Here is a 22,450-nt window from a genome sequence, read left to right on the forward strand (position 1 = left end):
TGATAAAAAAAGCGTCGACAACCCTAGTGTTTGCTCATTTCCGTGACATTTGCACACAAGGCGAAGGAAAGCGTCACATAAAAACCGCTTGCGGGCCGTAAAAATGCGAGCCCCGATGTTGTGTCGCTTTGCGTTAGGAGATTAAAACGCGCGTAACGACCTCAATTTATGACTCATCTCATCGACTTTGTTAATTTGCACGCATCAAACATTTTCGAGAACGTATAATTTAATAATATATTGGTATAAAATCAACAGATGGGAAATGTCTCGTTTTATTATAGTAGAATAAGAAATTATTTCAACGGATAATTAATTCTCTTCCAATTAAAGTTGCTGTTTTTATTCAAATTTTAGTAATCTGTGTATTTATCTGAGAGTACCAAACAATAATGTTTTCAAAGAATCGTATGTTTAATAGTTTCTTTTAATCATTCCAATGACTATCAAATATTTTTAGGATATCCAAAATAACGTCTTAAGTTTAGACGGCCACGAATACGTGCCAATTACAAACGGAACAGAATAATTACAGTTCCATCTTATCTCGATTACTTTCGTCTTCTCTCCGGGGACAGTTTTGTATCGGTTCATCCCCTAAACTTTGTTATTGATAAAGTTTTCCACGATACATTAACGCCTCGCCAAGATAACCGCCGAAGTAAAGCAATAATATTTAATTACACTGCACGTTACAACTTCATTAGCCGGCTTTTACTTTTATCCCTGGCTATATTACATTTTATTGGAGTGTTTCGCTTTTGTATTAACCGAAAGTAGTTTAATTAATTAATACTTAGGAAACTTTTAAGTGCATATTTACATTTCGTTTCGTTCTGGAATTCTGTCGCGTATAGTGAGATTTCCATTTGGATTTCGTCACTTTGCCACAAAATGTACTAAAATAGTATTTATTTTTATTTTTGCGGAGAATTCAAAAAAGCTGTTACTACTCGAGTGATTGGATTGTTCAATTAATTAAAAATTAAGCAAAGAGTTTATATTTTATTTAATGGCAACACCTTGTAACTGGAGGTGGTGTTGCCCGAGCTGGCCATGCTGCGTATAGCGGCGCACGAGGAGAGCGGGCGGCTGCTGGGCCACCGCGTGCTGCCTGTGCTGGGCCTGCGCCCCGGCTACCGCCACGTCAACCTGCGCACTGAGCTCGGCCTGCCGCTGCCCGCCAGCCTGTTGCTGCTCGTCGTTGTCAAGGTAACGGCACGAGAATTGTCATTAATCCATTGGTCCGACTGGGATAAGGCGCTTTATACTTTTGTTTTGTATGTTCCTACATTGTCGTCTCCCATCTGACGTTGCTTAATACATATTAGTAGTCTAAAAAGTCAGTTTAAATTTGTGTGCAAGTCCTTTAATATATATGACACTTTTGTGATATTGTTTTGTGTATGAACAGGACTACGTGCCGGACCGGCTGTCGGAGCTGGCGGAGGCGCTGGCCAACCCCATCAAGTACCAGAGCGAGCTGGACAAGCGCGAGCACCAGCTGGCCGTGCTCACAGACGACACGGACGCGCCTCCCGCCCCCAACAATGCTCCCAACACCGCCCCCAACCCCGGCCTTCCGCCGCATGATGACGGCCGCCGGCTCAGCTCCATGGCGAGTATACATCACTATTCTCTGTTAGCTCTTAATCAATCAAAAACACGTACAAGACTGCATTTTGAAAAGAATTACATTAGAAATGTATTTATTTTCGTAATAAATTATTGCAGTTGAAGTCAGACGGTGCGGACAGCAGCCCCAACAAGGCGGGTATGGGCGGGGACTCGCGGCGTTCGCTCGATGCGGACGTCGCCCTGTCTGCTCCTGTCCCCACCTCCGTACCTGCACCACTGCCAGTCGAGGATAAGTTCACACGAGGTGTGTGTCTATAATTTTATGTCAAATATATAAACTGTTGTAAATTGGTTTAAACTGGCGGCGATTTGTTTATTGACACGAAAAACGATTTTATTTGAGACTAGCTTTTTCCGCAACACCGTTCGCGTGAAATTAAAAAAAAACAGTAAGTACTGTATGTTTAACATCTAAACTATGTATTGCATCTGTGCCTAATTTCATCAAGATCCGTCGAGCCGTTTCGGAGATACCTTATAACAAAAACCGTCCATCCATCCATCCATCTAAACTTTGCCATTTATAATATTAGTAAGATGATAGTCATTGTTACAATTTCAGAGGAAAAAGAAAAGGAAGAGAAGTTGTGCTGGGAGGCGGGGCTAGAGAGTACTTTGGCGGCGCTGTTGTCATCGAAACGCGTACGCGAGCGGCGCGGCGAGCTGGCCCGTAAGCTGGACCTGCTGCGCCGCAAGCGAGACCCGCGCGAGACACGCCCACTCTCTAAACTCTTCCGGAGGGGACTCTCCTCTAAGAATATGTCAGTACACAAGATAGTACAGAATTATTACATTGATTTGTTAAATATTGTATCATATTTTCATTTAGACAACGTGGACACTTAACGAAAAACACTTCTCGTTATGATAGAAGCGGGGACGCAAATTCGACTAGCTTTTCACTGGCGAGTACGGGCAGCGTGAGTTCGAGTGGCGGTGGGGGCGGGGTCGGCGGCTTGGGGGCGGGCACGGCGGAGGACGGGGGCGTGGCCGGCGAGAGGGAGTTGCGTCTGCGCTACCACCACGACATCTACGCCATGCTAGATAAAATGCTTAGCGCAGAGCAGCGACATCAAATGAAGGAGCTCACTGTAAGTGTTACCACAAATGTATGATGTGAAACGGTTATGTAATGTTAATTTTAGGCCCTAGATGGCGTTAAAAGCTTATTAACATGACACGCCATTTATAAAATACTAGTCTTGTCTCTTATTTAATCCGTATTATTAAAGAATTTTACGCAAAAGATATTTGCTATGACTATTTTTTTACTCGCGTTTCAGGTGACGCTCGAAGCTGAGAAGAAGGAGATATTGAATAAACTTGCCAATTCCAGAAAGGAAGATGTTAAAGCTCTCGCTAAAAAAACTAATCGAGACAAAGATGAAATACTCAGGATTAAAAGAGAGATACATTCACAGGTAATAAGAAAAAACTTAATGTATTATATATTTATTATTATTAATATATATATTCCAAGTTGAATAACTATCGCATTCAGAGTCGGTTATTAGTTTTCCATAGTGTAGGGTATGAGAAATCTGCATTAATGATATCCCACAAAGACTAAGGACAATGAGTGCTGGAGTAAGAGGGGAAATACTTTTTGTATAGTCGTTTTCAGATATCTTAACTTTGTAAGAGTCGCTGTATTCGATGTTACCGCCAAGATATTTGAAAAGAACTATAGAAGTGTTTGATGGGCGGAAATTTTTCTTGGCGTATGTTGTATTACAGTCTGTGGAGCGCGGTGTGGCGGAGTGCTCGCGGCTCGAGCAGGCGTATGCGCGTCGCCGCGAGCAGCTGGCACTCACGCACGAGCGGCTGCGGGCCATGCTGCACAAGCACAGGGACCAGGTACACCTTGCCAACGGACATAGGGCCCCAGCAAACACATTTTTATACATTATATTTCAATCTTATGATACTAGCCGTTACCCGCGATTTCGTCCGCTTGGAATTGAAATTAAAAATATATAGCTTATAGCATCCGGGCATAGTGTAGTTTCCTACAAGTGAAAGAATTTTTCAGATCGGTTCTGTAGTTTCGGAGCCTATTCTATGCAAACAAACAAACAAACAATCAAATCTTTCCTCTTCAGTAGTTTAGCAGTACTTATCTTCCCATTTCTGATCATAGTCTCGAGGTCATGGTCTCATGGAGAGACCTCATTAAACTTTTAAATGCACAAACAATACTTTTGTGTTTTTAGGAACTTCTGGAACTAGAGCAACTATGCGGCGGAGCGCCTGATGGTTAACACACCCACCCGCGTCCCCCGCACCCCCCGCGCCCGGTGCTACGCGCCCCCCGCACCCCCCGCCGGCGCCCCCTGCGCGCCCCCTGCCGGGCAGGTGGATCTCTGCGTTCGTTGAGTTTTAATTTTTTAGGAATCTGTGATATTATCTCCTAAGAAGCGAGTCGATGTGAGCCATCGGGGCTTGAGCCGAGATGCGTCGCCCTCACGATAGATGTCGCTGTGGTGTTCTTCTACGAACCTTGTGTGTTTTAGCATGAGATTTTGTTTTTTAATTCGATTCTTCTTCCTCATAAAAATAAATCATGTTCGTGGAAAATATATAACCTAAATTTTCAGTTATATTATGTTTATATGAAATCTCATGTCATAATGACGTCCTAATTACGTCGGAAATCTCGTAGATTTAGTTGTTTGTGTGATTCCTTCCTGCGAATGTATGCGATTGTGTACATAAGGGTGCGTAACTTACGTTCAAGCAATTTTGAATCTTATGAATGGGGATTAGGATACAAATTAAGTCACCGCTTTGATACAATATGCCTGTACGTAAATTAGTTTTGCACAAAAACGTGTGTTATTTACGCAAATGCATTTAACGATGTAGATATAGTTGTGTTCAAATTCTTAGGACGCATTGATAACTAGTCAACTCACACGATGAAGGTAGGAACAAAACTGTTGGTTACTCTGTGAACTACCGTCACTTTATAGACGGGCGTGAAATGGAAGTACAGTCGTCCATGAATAAGCGAGAATTCAAGGCGAGGTTTCGTTTTAATCCGAATTTCTCGCTTATGAAGGTCGTCCCGTCTTGTCCGTGTGATGACTCTCGCTTGTAGAACTTGCCTATGTATATTTTGTGTAATTAAAACTGAAGGTTTAAAGTAATGTGCCTTAAGGTACGCGTCCATTGTTCCGGGCGGATTTGTGTTTGCTTTGTATGATTTGACAGCGCAGCGTCCATCATCCGAGTCGCGCGCAACACAAAGCAAATGCGTTCAATCCGTGCGTGCGATGCGTCCGGCGCGGGATAGTGGACACGTACCTTTAGAGTTAATCAATTTATACGTTTTGTTCCTTCTTTCATTGTAGCCTGATATGTAAAAAATGTTTATTTTAACTTATTTATGCGGCTTATATTGCAGTTATTTTTTAAATAATTTTAGTTTTGGAAATTCTATAAATGAAGTATAAAACTATTTTTTTTATTTTAATATTTAATACAGATGAAAGCACAAATATTTATATTTATATGTTTGGTTTTATAAGCATATGAAACTGTTTTATCGCACAATTTGAAATTTATGTACATCATATTTATATTTTGAATCGGTTTAAATTTTTATAATTATGTATTATTTGAAATGTAATTGTTTAATATATTGATTTTAGTACATTGAAATTAAAAAATAATCGGGATTTTTATATAATTTTGATCGTCACAATTCACAATATTATTGTCATAGCCAAGTTTTTATTAGAAAGAATTTTGGTATTAAATTTTTCTGTTTTTAAATTTTTACAAAAAAAAAACTGGATGAAATTTATAACAATCTTGACCATTGGTTGTAGTACAACATTCCATTTTGCGAAATGCTTGTTAGAAAAACATAAGTGTATGGAAAGAATTTTGTATATAACACATTGGCTGCTATGTACAGGTTTGTCGCATTTAATGTATTAGTGCCAAAAATAAAATTTTGCATTTGGCCTGCGTTTTATATTCGAGTACATATTTATCAAAAAATGCTTTTAATATCGTTAATGTTACATATGTAATGTATTTGCCATATCGTGAATTGTTAAATAAATACACTTTTTTTTCAATAAAATTGAATTTTGAATCTTATAAAAGTACATTGTTTCGGAGTTTGAAAAGAAAAAAATTACACGAATCTTAATTTTTATAATGGTGCTCCTATAATGTACTTAATTAGTTTGAAAGTTAATTTATATTGGTGCAAATAATTTAAAAGGAAATTATCATATTGCATCGAACTCTATTTCACATTTCTATGTATTTTTTATTAAATTTTTAAATGCTACAAATTTAACCGACTTAAAGTAGCAATCGTTTAAATCGGTTTAATTTTTTTTTTTGTAATTTTAATTAGATTTGGAAATTACTTTTTTTGTTGAGGTAATTGTTTTACTATTCTAAAATTCACTATTAAAAAGGTTTGAAATACTGAATATTTCTAATATTTCATTCCCTGTCTACAGATAGACAGTACATTTAATAATACTTTGAAGTGATGTATAAAAAAATCTCAAAATGAAAACAGGGAAATTCTTGTCTATCCTATTCTATACTCTGTAGCACTCACAGCTGTTATAATATTTGTAATAATATATGTATGTTGGTAGAAAGTAAGAGTAACTGAAAAACTACAAACGATTAAGACGTAGCGTAAATAACGAAGCAACTACTAAACTTCAAATGCGAAAAAAATCTTTTTGTATCATCCCGTATAACTGTAATAAAATATGCATTTTGTGATTTTACGAAGTACAGATTGGTAGACATCTCTGCTCATATTATTTGATGTAGCAAGATTACCCGTTTACGGATACGTCTTGGATTATATTCAAAATTTACATCAGGTCGTGGTTAGCTTTAGGCACGTGTCTTCACAGATGTGTCCTGTAATTTTACATTCCGCGCATACTTGATGTTGTGTTTTGTTTCTAAGACACTGTAATCAAACGATATCTGACCGTGGGTTTCCGAGACGAAACACCCCGTTTAAAACGTATTGTTATATCTGTTTTGTCAAAGTTAGGAAAGTCGCTGTAGTCACCTCTGTTTACTGGTAAAACATTTTTAAACCTTGTGCTATTGAATTCAAAGAAAACCGTATAATATACGATGTTATTAGAATAAGTTGTTTAAAAAAAAAGTAGTTGTACCCGTATTCTGAGTAAAGTACTGATACATGATAAGGTACTTTGAAATTTAGATATTATCTTCTCTCATTTTTTGATATTTGGATAGTTGAGAGATAATTTTCTTTGTATCATGTTCAATTGGAATCTAGCGTTTTTAACGTGAGTTGTTCGATACAGATAAATTACATTAGAATTGTAGGTAGTTGTGAAAATGAACTAATGAGTAGTAGTTTACGCAATACACCTAATCTTGCCTTGATAACATTTGTTAGGTTAGGTTAGGTTAGATTGTTGGTAGTAGATCTTGCAAATGTGGCCTAACATTTACTGTCCTGTAACTCCCTAAATATGATATTGCTATCAAATGATATTCTTCGTAATTTGCTCTCTACGTGATTTTTAATATTTTTTTCTATTTTCATCTAAATATTTTAATAGATGAATTATTACTAATAATTCTAAAGACGGAAGAGTCACGGGATTATTTAATTTCGAAATTTTTGAAAAAATTGCGTAAAAGACGAAAAAGATTATACGAAATCATACAAATGTTAATCCAAGTTTATATTTTTTCATGTTAACTTTACTCAGTCCTTATTATGTGGCTGGGTCACTCCCGACGCTTGTAACAGCCGCTTTAGTAAAAATGGAAAGGAGGGCTAATCTTGTCATATCCGACTGCAGCTATCATATTTTACATAATATACATTAGCGTCTCATATAGCATGAACTTTTGCTTCCTCGTCTCTTTGGCGGGTAGTCTATACGGCTCTTAATATCACAAATACTTCTATATTACTGTAGGATTCGATTGCAGTCATACTTCCATTGAAACATGTTGTCTTTGTTCATTCAAAGAGAATGAGAGAGATGACTATATGGTCAGTATAAGTGTAATAGCAATCGAAAGCCTTCGTAAGTGAACTGGCGTGTTGTGGAGTTCACGTGTGGGTTTATCGTAATTCTGACGTATGGACCAACAAGGATATAGGACCCGGTGGGCATTAGGCAAACTAAATTATGATAGCTCACTAGCGCCCTCCTATCTAAGCCACAAAAGTGTCCCAAGATACTTTTCCTACTGTAGCTGTCATGTCAAGTTTTTTTTTCTTATATGCGATTTTCTATGACCATGTAGGTTTTACATCTCATTGGGTCAGATATCCTGGTTTGACTATAACTGCTTGCCTCGTCAGTTTTATTTAACGTCATACGTCTAGAAATTCTTTCTTCATTTTTTTTTATAAGAATCAAAATATTTTCATATTATCTAATTATTTGAAGCCTTTTCTTGCTACGCTTAATCAAAAGATGATGATTTTTCGACTTTTTACACTTGTTATCCTTACTATTTTGGAGATATTTTAATAGTCGATGCCTTTAATATTTTAATAAACCTCTTGTATATTATAACATAGTATTGTATATGTAACACCTCTTTAGAACTGCATATTTCGTAATAAGTTTTGAATACTTTCAGCTGTCTTACATCTTTTATATTTTGTAACTATCTTTAAACTATATCTCCTACAAATTATTTTTTACACCTTTAAAATTGAATCCAAATTTAAAACATATATTTAAGTGGCCAAATAACTTATTCTGGCAGCTAAATCATTTTCAATTCCATATTCGGAATAATTTAATTTGGTATTTCTATTCTTAAAGTGTCATAAAATTCTTAAGGTAAAATAATATCAAGGACATGAAAGTCTTCAAGTATCAAGAATGTTTGAGCGTCGTTTAAGTTATGGACTATCTTATGAATTAGTTTAAGTGTGTTTAGGCGGGTTGTGAGTAGTATGCGATGTATATGGTAGGTAGTAAACTCGCTGCAGTCGGGTCTGTTGTGGGTACTTTGGATTTTTTCAAATAGCCATATCGACTGACCTTTCTTATGAATATAAACTATGCTCAACGATGACATTACTGTAAGCTTTTACTATTTTTTTCATCAAAATTAATGTTTGTTCTTAAGTATTAAGCAGTTTTTTTTCGCATGCTTCATTTTTTATTGAAATATTCACGTGTGTACAAGCTTAAAGCTAATATACGCAATATTTATACGTTTTTTGTAGTTTATATTAAAAAAATATTTATTGTTTTTAAAAAATATCACTACGACGAAAAAAGTGTAAAACAAGCCATATTTGTCGTAAGTGGATCATTATTTTATTAGGCTTTATTGTTTTTATACTATATTTGAGTTTATTTACTCCGAATATACGTAAGTATTGCCAGTTACAAAAAATAATCTAAAACATTTTTTTATTTTTCATTTTAACAAAATGGCTTTAGGAATTGTCACAAATAAATATATAAAATACATAGTTTTATGCAAGTTTTTTTTTATTTTTAATTTATTTAAAAGATTATATAATTTGCTGTTACATATTTAGATGTTTTTATTGCTTTCTACACATCATATTGTTTATTTGTAAGTTTATTTTAAATGTTAAAATAGCTATAAGTTATTAAAATGTGTATAATTAATTTATTTGGGAAATGAAAGTTTAAACAGAAAATTTTTAATTTTTATTTAAATAAAAACGTCTTTATTAGTATGGTAAAGCAAAGATTATATAATTTAAGCTTTTCATTTAAATATTATGTTAACGATTGTATAGTGTTATTTTATTTTTATAACTGTAAATTACATTACCGAAATTTATTGAAACATGGCATCTCTTTCTTCATCATTGTAAATATAGACAACATTTCGGCAGTGTAATTCTACGGTAACATAATCTGTATTCACGTATGGCAGTTTTTGTAATGTCTAACTCTTACATAGAGATATTAGTCAGTTAAAAGCCAAGTTAATCAGATTTGCCTTTATTAGATTTAGAGAATGGATTTGCTGGTTATGACAATGTGTTTTGTATGGATGTGGTATAATGGTGAGTTTTCACTGTTTGTAAGATCTGTCTAACAACAATTTTTTCACAGATAATATAGACTGACTAAGTTATCTGACTGAAAAGCACACTAGCGCCCCTCATGTAAATATAAAAAAATGCCACAAGATCCTTGTCGTATCTTAACTCGTCATGTCGTGTATGTTATTTTATAGCTTTAGAAGGTTAGCATATATTCTGACAGGAATTACGATTACAGCGACCCACCTACCGGGTCAGATACAGACCTACTATATTTTCTGATCTCGTAAGCATAATGCAAACTAAATTATCATAACACACTAGCGCCTCATTATTGCAAAAAATGTCACAAGATCCTTGTCACCGGGTCAGATATGTTTGTCGCACTATATTGTTTTAAGACAGGTGTTATATCAGTTTGAATTCACTGTAAGTATAGTACGGGGGTATGGTAAGGTGAGTTGTCTTGGCGGCTTTTGATCTGAATAGTTCTAGTCATTTTGAATTCCTTCGTGTATGAGTACGCCTGTGTATGGGTAGACAATATAATATTAATCACTATGAATGTTATACATAAACTTATCTATTAAATTTGATGTCTGTTCTATTTGTTGTTTCATTTTTTTCTCCCTCTGACACTTAAGGTGCCTTTCCACTACTAGAGGTCCACTCGGAAAACTTATTTTGTAAAAAAAAAGGACGGAAAATATACAGCTGAGTTTAATATCCAAGATGTTTAATAAAAATCATACACAGTCCGTAATGGTGCGAAATCAGTAATTGCAACTGGGTTTCCACTGAAGAAACACTTATATGCAACATTGTTATAACAACGGGCGTCGGAAATGATCTTAGGCGATTCGTTGCTCGTTTACCCCCTTTTAAATAATTACGGTATAAGATTACATAGAAATACAGAATACTGAAGAAGAATATAAGCCAATGTTATAACGATTCACTTTCAAAGCGTTATTTGCCTCTATTCAAGCTAAAGTAACCTTTTGATATATAAATCAATGTAATATTTTTATTCTAGAGAAAATGAGAGAAAATCTTAAATTTTGACATAAAATGTCAACGACTTGCAATCAAAACCTGCTTCCATCAATTTCATAAATGATATCAAAACTAAAAATGTTTTAAAAAATCTAATAGTCATCAACAAATCCAATTCAAAATTGAAAAGTATTAACAGTTCTATAAAAATGTTTCAGCGATCATTTACAAGACTTGTTCCGCAAAACTGCATGATTGTGCCAAATGCGAAATACCGGAATTATGTTATGTCCGAGGTTTTGGCTCAAATAGAGAAAGAATGTGAAAGGTATTGCCCAGCACCGCGCGTGCCTCCGAGGAAGGTTTGTGGTTGTCTTTATTGTATTATCAGTCTTTGAGTAATTACATACGGTACGTTTAACGCATCAGGTGGCAATAGTAGGGGCGGGCAGTGACGTTGGTCGCGTCGCCGCACTCTTTCTTAAGCAGCAGCCGGTGGTGCGCAAACTGAGCCTGTATGACGATGAGCCGGACTCCTGTGTGATGGGCGTGGCCAACGACCTCGCCCACATTGATACCAGCGCAGATGTCGAAGCGTTCCAGGGTCGTCCGCGTTTAGGCGATGCGCTTACTGTAAATACTTTGGATACATATATTTTAGTGACTCGCAGTAGAGTTTGTACTAATAAAGAGTCTATTGCTGTTACAATCGCAATTATTGCCAGTTCATCCTTATTACTAAAAGATAAAAGAAACATCGACAAATCTTACATTTAGACAAAGTATTAGAACCTAATCTTAGTTTGATGACATATGGCAACCGGTATAGAGGTAAAAGTGATAACGCAGGAGTGCCATTGGTTGTAGTAAGCTCCCAACGCCATTTATATTTATAAATTGGTTAGAATTCTGATGTGGTGCTGATTTGCGGTGGGCATTTTGTGACTCCGCCGTGCTGCTGCGCGCTGGACCGCGAACTATTCTTCAAGAACATGGAGCGCGTGCGCGTGGCCAGCATCGCGTGCGCGCGATTCTGTCCTTACGCCGTCGTCGCCGTGCAGACGCCGCCTGTCGACTGCAACTTCGCCCTATGCATGCATGTTAGTATAACTTATAGTCAACTGAGAAACTGTTCACGTTTTGGCTAGGTATGAACTTCTCTGTGTACCAGGAATATTTCTCACCAGACGTTAAAAACGGCGGGAGTATACGACAAGCGTCGCGTGCTCGGCGTTAACTCTATAAGCTCGATGCGAGCCAATCAACTGTTCTGCGCATTGACGGGCGCTGACCCCGCCACCACGCAGACACCTGTCATCTGCGGCACCGGCAGATGCACACGCGTGCCAGTCTTCTCTAAAGGCAAAGCTGGCAACTTCCCACAGGTAAATCAATAGTATAAAAAGATAATTTTCTACATTCAAGTCGAATTAATCCTTTTTCTCTAATTAAAGAGACATGGTAAGGTTAATTGACTTCGGTTGGTAAGTGGTATAACAAAAGGAAATATACTTTTTGTACACCTCCTTCAGGTTATTATTTGTAGTAATAAATCTAAAATTCTTCAAAATTTTCATTAAAGCTAGATGGGCTGCACTGCTGCAATCTTAATGTATTGGAAATGTCAATTGGCAGATGTCACTTTGCTATTTTACCTATTTTAAGTGACCGTTTGCTTCTTTATCGTGAATTTTAATATAAAGTCAGATTGAATTGTACGACAATCGGGATAAATACGAATAACATGTCTCTGAACTGGCTGAAATGTGAATGACCGAGCTCTTCCAAATCGGCGAAGGCTTTCGTCGGCTTTATTTGGCGACTTATTTTTAGTTAACGTCGACCTTGATATCAACATTTAAATGCTTTGATAATTCTTTTACAGTCTTAACCGGTTCTTTAAATTCGGCAAATGCTATGTTATATCGCGAAAAAGGACAAACTAAATTTAATATTATTTGTTATATATGTCAGTTTTATTTTAAGCTAAATATAAGTAAATAAAGGTTAAGGCTTCCTTCGAACATTTACTTATAAAATACAGCTTTAGTGATAATTTGATAAGTAAAAATAAAAAAAAATCGAACTAGACAATAAAATTATAAACTAATATTGTATGACACTGCATACAGGAGATAAAATTAAAATTGAATCGATTTCCGAGAAATCTATGAAGATTACGCTGAATTTAAGGGATAAGATTTAAGTGTTTATAAGGCATTTTTCGACGAATTATAAGGCAAATGTTAGTAATAATGGACATGCAAACCTAGGTTACATTTAAGCGTGTTCAGTAAAAAGCAGGAAGAGGTTTTTTACCTTGTACATTCCACCTGTTAGTTTAAAAATAGCCTAAATTATCAACGTTTTAAAAATAGCTCAAGTCAATACACAAAGACAATATATACGCACTTCTGATTGTCGAAAAATAAAGTAAAGATCGTTTAAAATATCACATATAAGACGTAATTTTTTAAATTAACTATATTAAATAAATTAGTTTTAAACGTTTTATTATTTATTTCAAGACGCAAGTGGAATGCCTCACAAAATTGGTGCGGGAGGCTGATGAAATTATCTGTAAAGTTAAAGCCAACTATGAGCAAGGACATCTTTCCATCGGTTTCTCGTCTGCAAGATTTGTTACTAGCGTTATGCAAGGTAAATCAAATTAAACTGATATATAAACACGCCTAAACACTCACGTATATTCGTGCGGTGGCGGCACCGACTAGTTACGAGCCCATCGGGGGCCCTTCATCAGGATCAATGGTACTGGTATTATTTCGCGGACGCGGCTCATTGAGCGTCGTCGCTCACTGAGCCCAGTGAACCCAGAAACTAGTCGGTGCCGCCACCGGACGAATATACGTGAGTGTTTAGCCGTGTTTATATATCAGTTTAGTATAATGTCTCACGAAAGTTTGAATAATTTAGTAAATCAAATTGTTACGTTATTTATATAATAATTTATCAAGCAAAAGTCTATTAAAACAGATAAAGATAAACCTGTATAGACCAGCGCTTCATCACAATCTCACAGATAGTTTTTAGTCGTCAGTTCAAATACGTCTTCACGCAATGGTTCAAAACTCTCTTGAACTTGAACTTCTCTTCGACTTCTTTAAAGGTTTGTTTGAGAAGAAGACTTTTATCGATAGCGCGTTAGTAGAACAGGATCATGCTGAGAAGTGCTACGGCATGAAGATCTGCGCCACGCCGCTGTCAATTGGCAAGGGTGGCATCGTGGAGTACGTAGTGCCCACTCTCAATGAAGTCGAGACCAAGCTCTTGGAAGAAAGCAAGTATGTACAGTTTATTTTCCTTTCGGAATGACCAATGAAAATAATGCAATGAGACAAAGCAACAAGACCCCATGCAGCTTTAAATCTATACTAATAATATAAAGTCGAAGAGTTTGTTTGTTTGTCTAAACGAGCTAATCTCAGGAACTACTCGTCCGATTTGAAAAAAATATTTTTTTGTTGTATAGTCCATTTATAGAGGATGGCTTTATATATCATTACGCTGCGACCAATAGCTTTTTTTTTAATTCCGCTCTGACGGAGTCGCGGGCGACAGCTAGTCTTAAGATTATGGATTTATTTAATAAAATATTAAAAAAGAAATAAAACTTACCTGTTAATTATACGATCTTTATAACAAATGTCATATAAAAAAAGCTATGTACACCTTTGATAGTAGTAAGTCGCGTCATATTTTTTGTAACACTTTTTTTGATGTTAATGATTTTTATATACAAGGTGCGATCTCGAAGACATGTTGAACCTGGGGCGGTGCTACGCGGTTGGTGACGAGTACTGTTTGAACCCTTGCAAGATCTATACATTCCCGCCATGCGTGCCTTGCGAGATTTGTAGACCGAGTGCGAAATCTAAAAGAAATCGATAAAATGAAACATGATATGAAAATAACGTTTTTTATAGTTTTAGAAAGTTAAATTAATTTTCCTTACTCAGATTTATTTAAGCACTCCTTTAGTTTAGATTTCCTAAATTTACACTACACTAAGGGTGACTTAATCAACTCCCAGCGCGGCAGTTAATATACAATTTAATATGTTATTTTTTAATTAAAATGTAATACATTACATAATGTCTTAATTGACGTAATGTCTTAATTGAATTAAATAAAAAAGTTTGAGAACTGTGAATAAGTTCAGTAAAATTATTTATAACAAATTGTAACACGATGTGAACACGACTTAATTTTAAATATGATTTTTGTTGCTATGATTTGTGTGACATTTGCATTGCATTTGAATTTTATTCGTCCTCTGCAAATGATAAAAATCAGTTCGTCGTTCGTCGTAACGTTTTCTTATGCAATTATAATATCTGTATAGTCAGGTCTTGTCGGATCAGGGTCGCGAATATATTGGATAAAATGCATAGCGTTGGAAGTAATAGCGATCATTTGACCCGAGATGCCGTTTGCGACGACCGTGCCTAATATATGCAATTATTTGCAAAATAAACGGGGTACTGGTTGCATTTGATTTAAAACTGTGAATTGTTTAAATATTTATACAAGTAAGTTCTTTTTATTTACAACTTTATTAAAGTTTTTTTTTAAATGATATAATTTTGTTTTTGGTTAACTTATTGGTGTTGAAAATTACAAGTTGTAACGTTTTTATTTTCTTAAAAATGTGTTAACTAAGATAAATATTGTTTTCAAATTGAAATTAATGTTTGTTAAAGAATGTTAATTGCAAATTAATTAGTAAAATTGGGAATTTTCCTTGATAAGCATTAAATAAAGTCGCATGAAATTTTTTATTTAACTATTTTAAATACAATTTTTATAGTTACACAAACGATAAACTCATAAGTGTATTTGCGTTTAAAACTTTCAAAAAAATTGAGCAAATATTCCCATGATTGTGTAGAATATCGTAGAATTATGTTATGAAGTTATTTTGTAAAAAAATTGTAACAAGTTACTTGAATAAAATTTTAAGTAATTGAAAATTAATAATTATATTTCAATAACAATTTGATATTAATTTTTTCCGTTAAAATTGTGATAATTATAACTAAAAGCAAGGAAATGTTCAAACTTATTTTATATTATTCTTGTAATAAATCACTAATAAAATTAAAAGAAAAAAAAAGTAAAATCGTTTAATTATCTGTCTGTCCCCAAATCCGCGTGTGTTTCGGGTAATCGCCGAAACCGCTGGATCAATTTTTATGGGGACTTTTACTGGGAGATATCTGGTGTTTGTAGTTTAGGCTATTTTTAATTTCACCCTTACGAACTCGCGGGAATCCGCTAGTTTAAAAATTAATCGGCACAATGACCGACAAGTGAGTTCATGTAAATGAAGATAAGTAATTATGATATTGATGATAACTATAAGTTATGTATAATATGTAAATTATTTATGATAGTAACTATATACTGTAAGATTATAGTTTTAACATTATTATGTTTTTTTTTAATAAATTATCCAAATTAATTAAATAAACAAATCCAATCTAAAAACATTTATGAATAAAGAAATAAAATACGACTTTACAGGTTACAGGAGTAAAGAAACAGATACGAAAATTTTACGTCTCTTTCTAACCAGTGATTATGTTATATATTCCTTTATAATCAGCTATCCCTTGTTATTTTTTAAAATCGATAAATGGTATGTGATATTTGACATAGATGTCGAATATAATCTGGAATATTTGGCTACTTAAAGTATTTTATTTCATAATCCGCGCATACGAAGCCGCTGGCTAAAATTTTATTGAATTAGTCTTTCTATGTATATCTCGCGATCAATCTTACAATGCATCTGTCCTTGACATTAGTACATGTCGTGGGAAAATGTTTTTGTATGTTATATGTATATTTGCATTGAAATCACCGAATAATTAAATATTTAACAAACGTGACATCAAAAACTGTTTCAGAATGACTGAAAAAAAAGATATTTGTTATCCAAACTGCGCTAGCTCTGTGTTTCTGAGATCTTGCGAAGAAGAAATTACGACTCCACTGGAAGGAAAAACTACAGGTTGGTTTTTAAATCTAATACTCTTAATGTACCTACTGATTAAAAAAGTTTTATACTACTTTCTCCTTTGAGATATCTATTCAGAAATCACGAAGTATTTTGTCTGTTTTTACTTTTGGATTCAGTAGATATTTACTACAGTGATAATATAGTCAAAATTAGAAATCAAAATTGTCACTTTTAATACCACTAATCTCGGTTCACGTACGCATTCTTAAAACAACGATCGAGTAGCTAACTACAAACGTTTGGATTTTATAATACCTTAATACTATAACTAATTTTAGGTCACATACCACCATGGCTGCAAGGTACGCTTCTACGGAATGGTCCGGGGACACTTAAAGTTGGATCGATGTCTTTTGACCACGTGTTCGATGGTTCAGCTCTTTTGCACAGGTCGAGTTTAACTATACACACTAATAAATTATGCATACACTACTTTGTTAGGCGTTTTAAATCCATTAAGATTAGTACAATCTAGAAGTTTATGTTTCCATTTAAATGATCAGCGTACCAGAGGTTTTTTAAAAGAGAAATACAATGTTCACATGAAAACTTTTAACTCTTAGAGTAGATGTGTCATACTTAATATAAAGTAAGGAAATTCCTAAATAACCGTCAATCGACGTTATTTGTGGTGGCGACTTAGTTAATTGAAAAATAAAATGTTTATTTATAGCTTCAAGATCTCAGAGGGGACGGCGACATACCAATGCCGCTTTGTACGCACTGACACATACAAAAGAAATAAGGCAGCAAATCGTATTGTTGTTACAGAATTCGCTACTGAATCGGTTCCTGACCCTTGCCATACTATCTTTGATAGGTTTGTGACTGTTATTATTATACTTCTTGCTTCTATTATTTTTTAATATCTTCTTCAAGTGCCATGTCTTTGTTCTGTATATCCCTCCTACAATGGCCCTATATCTATTCTATATAATGGTACTAACTCAGATTGTATCTTAATTTTTCTATAATTTGACATTTTGAGGTTCAATTTAATTAAATGTTCTAACATCAACTCAGAAACATGTAAGTATAATCGATAATTTTAGTCCGGTAAAAATGTCTTACGGGCTACGAAATGCTCTAGTGCCATTTCACATTTAAAACTCATGCCTGTTCAAAACGTCTTTTTAATTAATAATCCATTGCAGAACATCTCATAAGCATTTTTGTTTGTTTTTTTTTTCAGGTTTACTGCATTTTTTAAACCATTAGAAAAACTATCAGATAACACGGTTGTATCCGTATATCCTATCGGTGATGAAATTTATACTTTCACGGAATCTCCCATCATACATCGGTAAGTACTATTTTTAAAAGTAAAGTTGTTATATTAACCAATAGCAGGTTTTACTCCAAACTTTTTAACCTCAATTTTTTAACTTGTTGGAATGAATAAATTGTATTTATTAAATTGTCCTTTCGTGTTAAAATTTCTACAAAGATAAAGTAAAGTTGTAATTTAAATTTTGTATAACAATATTTCAGAATAGACCCAAAGACTCTGAAAACTTTAGAAAGAAAAGATTTAATTAAAGATTTTGCAATCGTGAACCATTCGGCTCATCCACATATTTTGCCAAATGGTAAGCAGAATTAAACAATTTATCTAATTTGAGTATTGTTGAAACAAAATGATGTCTGTTATTTTCAGGTGACGTCATCAATATTGGTTTGTCATACACAAGCCGTGGGATGAGACACGTCGTCATACATTTTCCATTTACTGAAAAAGGTTAGTACTGTTAAGAAAGTCTAAAAGTACAAGCAAAATGGGTCAATAAAAACAATTTTTTAAAATTTTTGATATCTTCAAAACTCATTTTGTTTATATCGGTGTTTAATTCCAGGTGACATGTTCGAAAGAGCTCACATCGTTGGCGGTATGAAACCTCGCTGGCAAATGCACCCCTCGTATATGCATTCTTTTGGTAAATTAAAAATTATTTTTATGATTAATTTCCTTGAGCCATTATTCTACACAAAGACACACAAAATCATAACCCTAACCCTAGGGAGTAATTACGGTTTTACGTTTTGCAAGGTCCAGGCACATCTCAAGGTGCTTCCATATTTTTAAATCAACGCATACTTTCTCGTCATTATTTTACTGAAAGTAAATATAAGTAATGGCAACATTGATATAGAATAAGTGAAACATTGTCTTATTTGTTTTAGGCATAACAGAGAACTACTTCGTATTAATCGAACAGCCTATGACGATATCTTTAAGGACAGTGTTGTGGAATGTATTTTTGGACAAACCTTTTGCATCCGCTCTGCAATGGTATCCAAAACTTGAGGTATTTGTTTATTTTTAACGTCCAAATTCTTTATAATAAAAATTATATTAAATGTCACAGTGCAAGCAATTAGTCAATTAAGCTTTTGAACCGACAATAGCCTAATGGTTAAGGGTATGGATTTTCGATCACGCGTTCGAGAGTTCGAATCTCGCCATTCGACTATTGTTGTAAACCATATTTTGGCACAAGCCTACAACTTAGTTGGAATGGTATAAGAAATATTAGTAAATTCTCAAAAAAGTCTGATAACATTTAAAAAAAAGGTCATAAACATTTTTATTTTATTTCTTAGATGTTTAAGGCACAATTTTTTATCTCCTAAGAATAGCCTACCTAAACTCAATCATACAAACTTCACTTAATATTACAGTTACCTGTGATGATATGACAATTTAAGGACTATGCTTCTTTTGGGTAAACTTATTTCTTAATAATAAAGTAACAAATATTCAATAAGTTTTCAATATTTTAGACGAACATAGTACTGATAAGTCGTAAAACCGGAGAAGAAGTGAGACGCTACCGCACAGAGACTCTCTTCTACTTCCACGTGATCAACGCGTTTGAGGACGGTCAAAACGTCGTACTCGACTTCTGTACATACAAAGATGCTAAGATATTGAACGGGATGTATATCAAAGCGATGGAGGTAAATTATTACTAGAATCTTAAAAGTAATCCTTATAAGTATTGTCATCCCTTTCTTTTTGATAAAACGAAGACTGAAATATGTAAACAAAAGTGTCAGTGTAGTCGAAACCTACAGTAAGCAGACCGTAACTGTGGAGGCGAGGTCGCGGACGAAAGCGTAAACGTGCCCGTGGCCTCGACATGATGCGTAGGAGGAACAGAGGGGTTTAGTGGGTATGATTCCATCCGGAAGAGAATCATATTCCCCTCTGAAAAAAAGACCGTAACTGTGTCACTGATTCGCTAAATGGTTACTATTAGAGTAATAGTAATTATTTAACCTTATACATCAAAAACTAATATATAAATGGCTAAAACACTCTCGTATATTTATCCGATGTCGGCACCAACTAGTTACGAGCCCATCGGAGGCCTTTCATCAGGGCGAGTGACTTCAAATACACATGAGTTTTTTAGACGTTTATATATGACTTTGTATTAACTATGAATTTTATAATTTATGTTCTTATAGTCGATACAAAGTAATGAAGACTGTGCAGAATGGTTTCGTGCCCGTGCGAAACGTCTCAAAATGCCACTCGAATCTCCCGATATGACGTTTGTAGAGGCCAAGTTGCTGGCTAACATTGGATGTGAAACGCCTAGAATACATTACAATATGTATAACGGTAAGATATTGTTATTCCACTTATCTGCTTGAAAAAGAAAGAGATAACAATATGATAGTAACAAGATATAAGGATCACTGATATGCTTTAGGCGGTTAAGTTATATTACATTTTTTTACTTTTAAATTGTACTGTTCATAATTCTAATTGCTATTTAAAAAAGTAATGTTTGCCAAGCGTTTATATCTTAAGCTGATCTCAAACAATGATTATTTATTTTGATGTATGTTTTTGTTAAAGGGAAATCGTATCGCTATTTCTACGCAATAAGTTCAGATATTGATAACATCAACCCAGGAGCGGTAAGTTACACAAAAAAACTATCCAAAATCACAATGAGTGTACATATTTAATTAGGGAACATTGTTTTAAAAACTTCTTTCGTGAAACTGCCGAAATATTCGCATAAAAATTTATATCCAAGAAAACTATAAGAACGAAACAAAAATGTGGTATCTCGGTTATGTACTTACCTACAATTTTATTTTAATTATTAGTAAGTAATTACAATTAATTAGTTTTCGTAAAAAACGTAAGATTTTTTTTAGGTAGTAAAGGTGGACACATGGTCAGGAGATTATAAGACATGGTTTGAAGCGGGCAGTTTTGCAAGTGAACCTGTTTTTGTGCCAGAACCACAAGCGCAAGTAATTATTTTTTTAAGTAATTAAGTTAAGTAAAACTAATCAAAAACGAACTCTTTCGCTTGTGGAACCGCGACTGCGTGGCATTCACTTAACAGTAACTTTCAGTCGACCAAAACTCTTTGCTTTTTTATGCATACTGTTAAAAATAAATAGCAATTATTATTTTTTGGTAATATGTAATCAAAATCCATCAGGCATTTTATTGTTAACATCAAATAAAAACATTGACTATTTTTAGCTGTATACCACATCGAGTATCCATGTGTGGTTTAAATAACTCCATTATTTTTCTAAGTTCTATCATTCTGTTTATAACAGGAAGAAGATGCGGGTATACTGCTATGTGTTCTACTCTATGGTTCTCATATATGCAAGATCAGTCTATTACTACTGGACTCACGAACTTTGTTAGAAGTTGGCCGTGTCACATTTGATACGCCTTCGCCATCGCCCAAATGTATCCACGGCTGGTTTATATCAGATCGCGTTTAACCTTGACCCTAGAACAAAAATATAATCAAACTTCTTAAGCTATGTGGTTGATGAAATTTTTTAATTCAATTTATATTATAAACTTAATATGTCGTAATAATTTAATTTTTCGTCCTACTAACGGTCTGAGGTTGTTTAAGAATCTAATTAAACTAAAATGAATTTCAATGACCGAACCACAAGTTATATCTTAGAATAGTGCACTTAGTTATGTTATTTTTTTTTATAAACGTAAAGTTTTTGTTTGTAAGATATATTAAGTAAATTAACAATAAATGTTTTTTTCTAAAAATACTCTTATTTACTCTCCCTAATTATTTTATATCATCTCTTACTTTATCGTGGTTTAATAAAACTTATACCTAATAATTCTAACAATATACGATAATTAGGTATATACATATTGTTAGGAAGAAAATCCGGAAATGAGCCAATGTGTTGACTCAACACTAGCCTTACTAAAATGTCGACGTTTGAGCCCCCTCGCATTCATTCTGACACTACACTTTGTATTGAAAGCACGTCATTCGCGCCAAAGGATTGTAATTAATCTTATAAAATTCTCGTTTCACAATTTTCGTTCCCATAATCCTCCGAAACGGTTTGACGGATTATCATGAAATTTTGTGAGCATATTGAGTAGTTCTGAGAATCGGCTACTATCTATTTTTAATCCCGCGCAGTCGGAGTCGCGGGCGACAGCTAGTAATATCTAAAAATACGTACCTTACATAACATATCATCATATCTCTTTATATTTTCAGTTCATCAACTCACTATACGTGCCCACTGAGGGGCTCGGAGCCTACCCTTGGAGTGACTAGGGCGTTAGAAGTTTCAGTTATTCAATAAAAAGTAATAAAATGCTATATACAGCGTAACCTCTTGCCGACACTGATCGTATTTAAAAATATGCAAACCAAAATCGAAAATTTATCAAACACCAGTCTGCGTGCACAAAAATCGTAGTAAAA

At 34.5% G+C, this 22,450-nt stretch overlaps 3 protein-coding genes across 3 annotated transcripts in view; all 3 read left to right on the forward strand.

The window, feature by feature from the left end:
* Positions 1-3,961, forward strand: part of Plc21C (Phospholipase C at 21C) — a 48,531-nt gene extending 44,570 nt beyond the window's left edge. The window contains exons 14-21 of the mRNA XM_013324997.1: positions 1,036-1,212; positions 1,415-1,618; positions 1,735-1,882; positions 2,201-2,399; positions 2,510-2,729; positions 2,922-3,059; positions 3,376-3,495; positions 3,852-3,961. Of these exons, the coding sequence (XP_013180451.1) occupies positions 1,036-1,212; positions 1,415-1,618; positions 1,735-1,882; positions 2,201-2,399; positions 2,510-2,729; positions 2,922-3,059; positions 3,376-3,495; positions 3,852-3,899 (1,254 nt within the window). The 3' untranslated portion in view covers positions 3,900-3,961. The remainder of the gene's footprint in view (positions 1-1,035; positions 1,213-1,414; positions 1,619-1,734; positions 1,883-2,200; positions 2,400-2,509; positions 2,730-2,921; positions 3,060-3,375; positions 3,496-3,851) is intronic.
* Positions 3,962-10,734: 6,773 nt separating this feature from the next.
* Positions 10,735-14,724, forward strand: LOC106127774 (malate dehydrogenase). The gene is made up of 7 exons (XM_013326013.1): positions 10,735-11,025; positions 11,093-11,296; positions 11,569-11,763; positions 11,851-12,048; positions 13,192-13,324; positions 13,794-13,968; positions 14,428-14,724. Exons 1-7 carry the CDS (start codon positions 10,873-10,875, stop codon positions 14,573-14,575), a joined length of 1,206 nt encoding a protein of 401 aa, XP_013181467.1. The 5' UTR covers positions 10,735-10,872; the 3' UTR covers positions 14,576-14,724.
* A 157-nt stretch (positions 14,725-14,881) lies between these two features.
* Positions 14,882-21,706, forward strand: LOC106127765 (carotenoid isomerooxygenase-like). Its single transcript, XM_013326000.1, has 14 exons — positions 14,882-15,216; positions 16,597-16,700; positions 16,988-17,099; positions 17,383-17,529; positions 17,902-18,012; positions 18,201-18,298; positions 18,367-18,447; positions 18,563-18,643; positions 18,891-19,015; positions 19,491-19,667; positions 20,181-20,337; positions 20,578-20,639; positions 20,886-20,984; positions 21,303-21,706. Exons 2-14 carry the CDS (start codon positions 16,598-16,600, stop codon positions 21,474-21,476), a joined length of 1,527 nt encoding a protein of 508 aa, XP_013181454.1. The 5' UTR covers positions 14,882-15,216; position 16,597; the 3' UTR covers positions 21,477-21,706.
* Positions 21,707-22,450: the final 744 nt, after the last annotated feature.

Source organism: Papilio xuthus, unplaced genomic scaffold (genome assembly GCF_000836235.2).
Source record: "Papilio xuthus unplaced genomic scaffold, Pxut_1.1 DF828952.1, whole genome shotgun sequence".
Taxonomy (NCBI): domain Eukaryota; kingdom Metazoa; phylum Arthropoda; class Insecta; order Lepidoptera; family Papilionidae; genus Papilio; species Papilio xuthus.

Bases quoted from the DNA above. Each gene is read 5' to 3' on its own strand.
- LOC106127774 (XM_013326013.1), top strand. From the start codon at position 10,873: ATGTTTCAGCGATCATTTACAAGACTTGTTCCGCAAAACTGCATGATT. The intron at 11,026-11,092 runs GTTTGTGGTTGT...TTAACGCATCAG, and splicing joins CGCGCGTGCCTCCGAGGAAG to GTGGCAATAGTAGGGGCGGG. The intron at 12,049-13,191 runs GTAAATCAATAG...ATTTATTTCAAG, and splicing joins AAGCTGGCAACTTCCCACAG to ACGCAAGTGGAATGCCTCAC.
- LOC106127765 (XM_013326000.1), top strand. From the start codon at position 16,598: ATGACTGAAAAAAAAGATATTTGTTATCCAAACTGCGCTAGCTCTGTG. The intron at 17,100-17,382 runs GTCGAGTTTAAC...GTTTATTTATAG, and splicing joins GGTTCAGCTCTTTTGCACAG to CTTCAAGATCTCAGAGGGGA. The intron at 18,644-18,890 runs GTAAATTAAAAA...TATTTGTTTTAG, and splicing joins CTCGTATATGCATTCTTTTG to GCATAACAGAGAACTACTTC.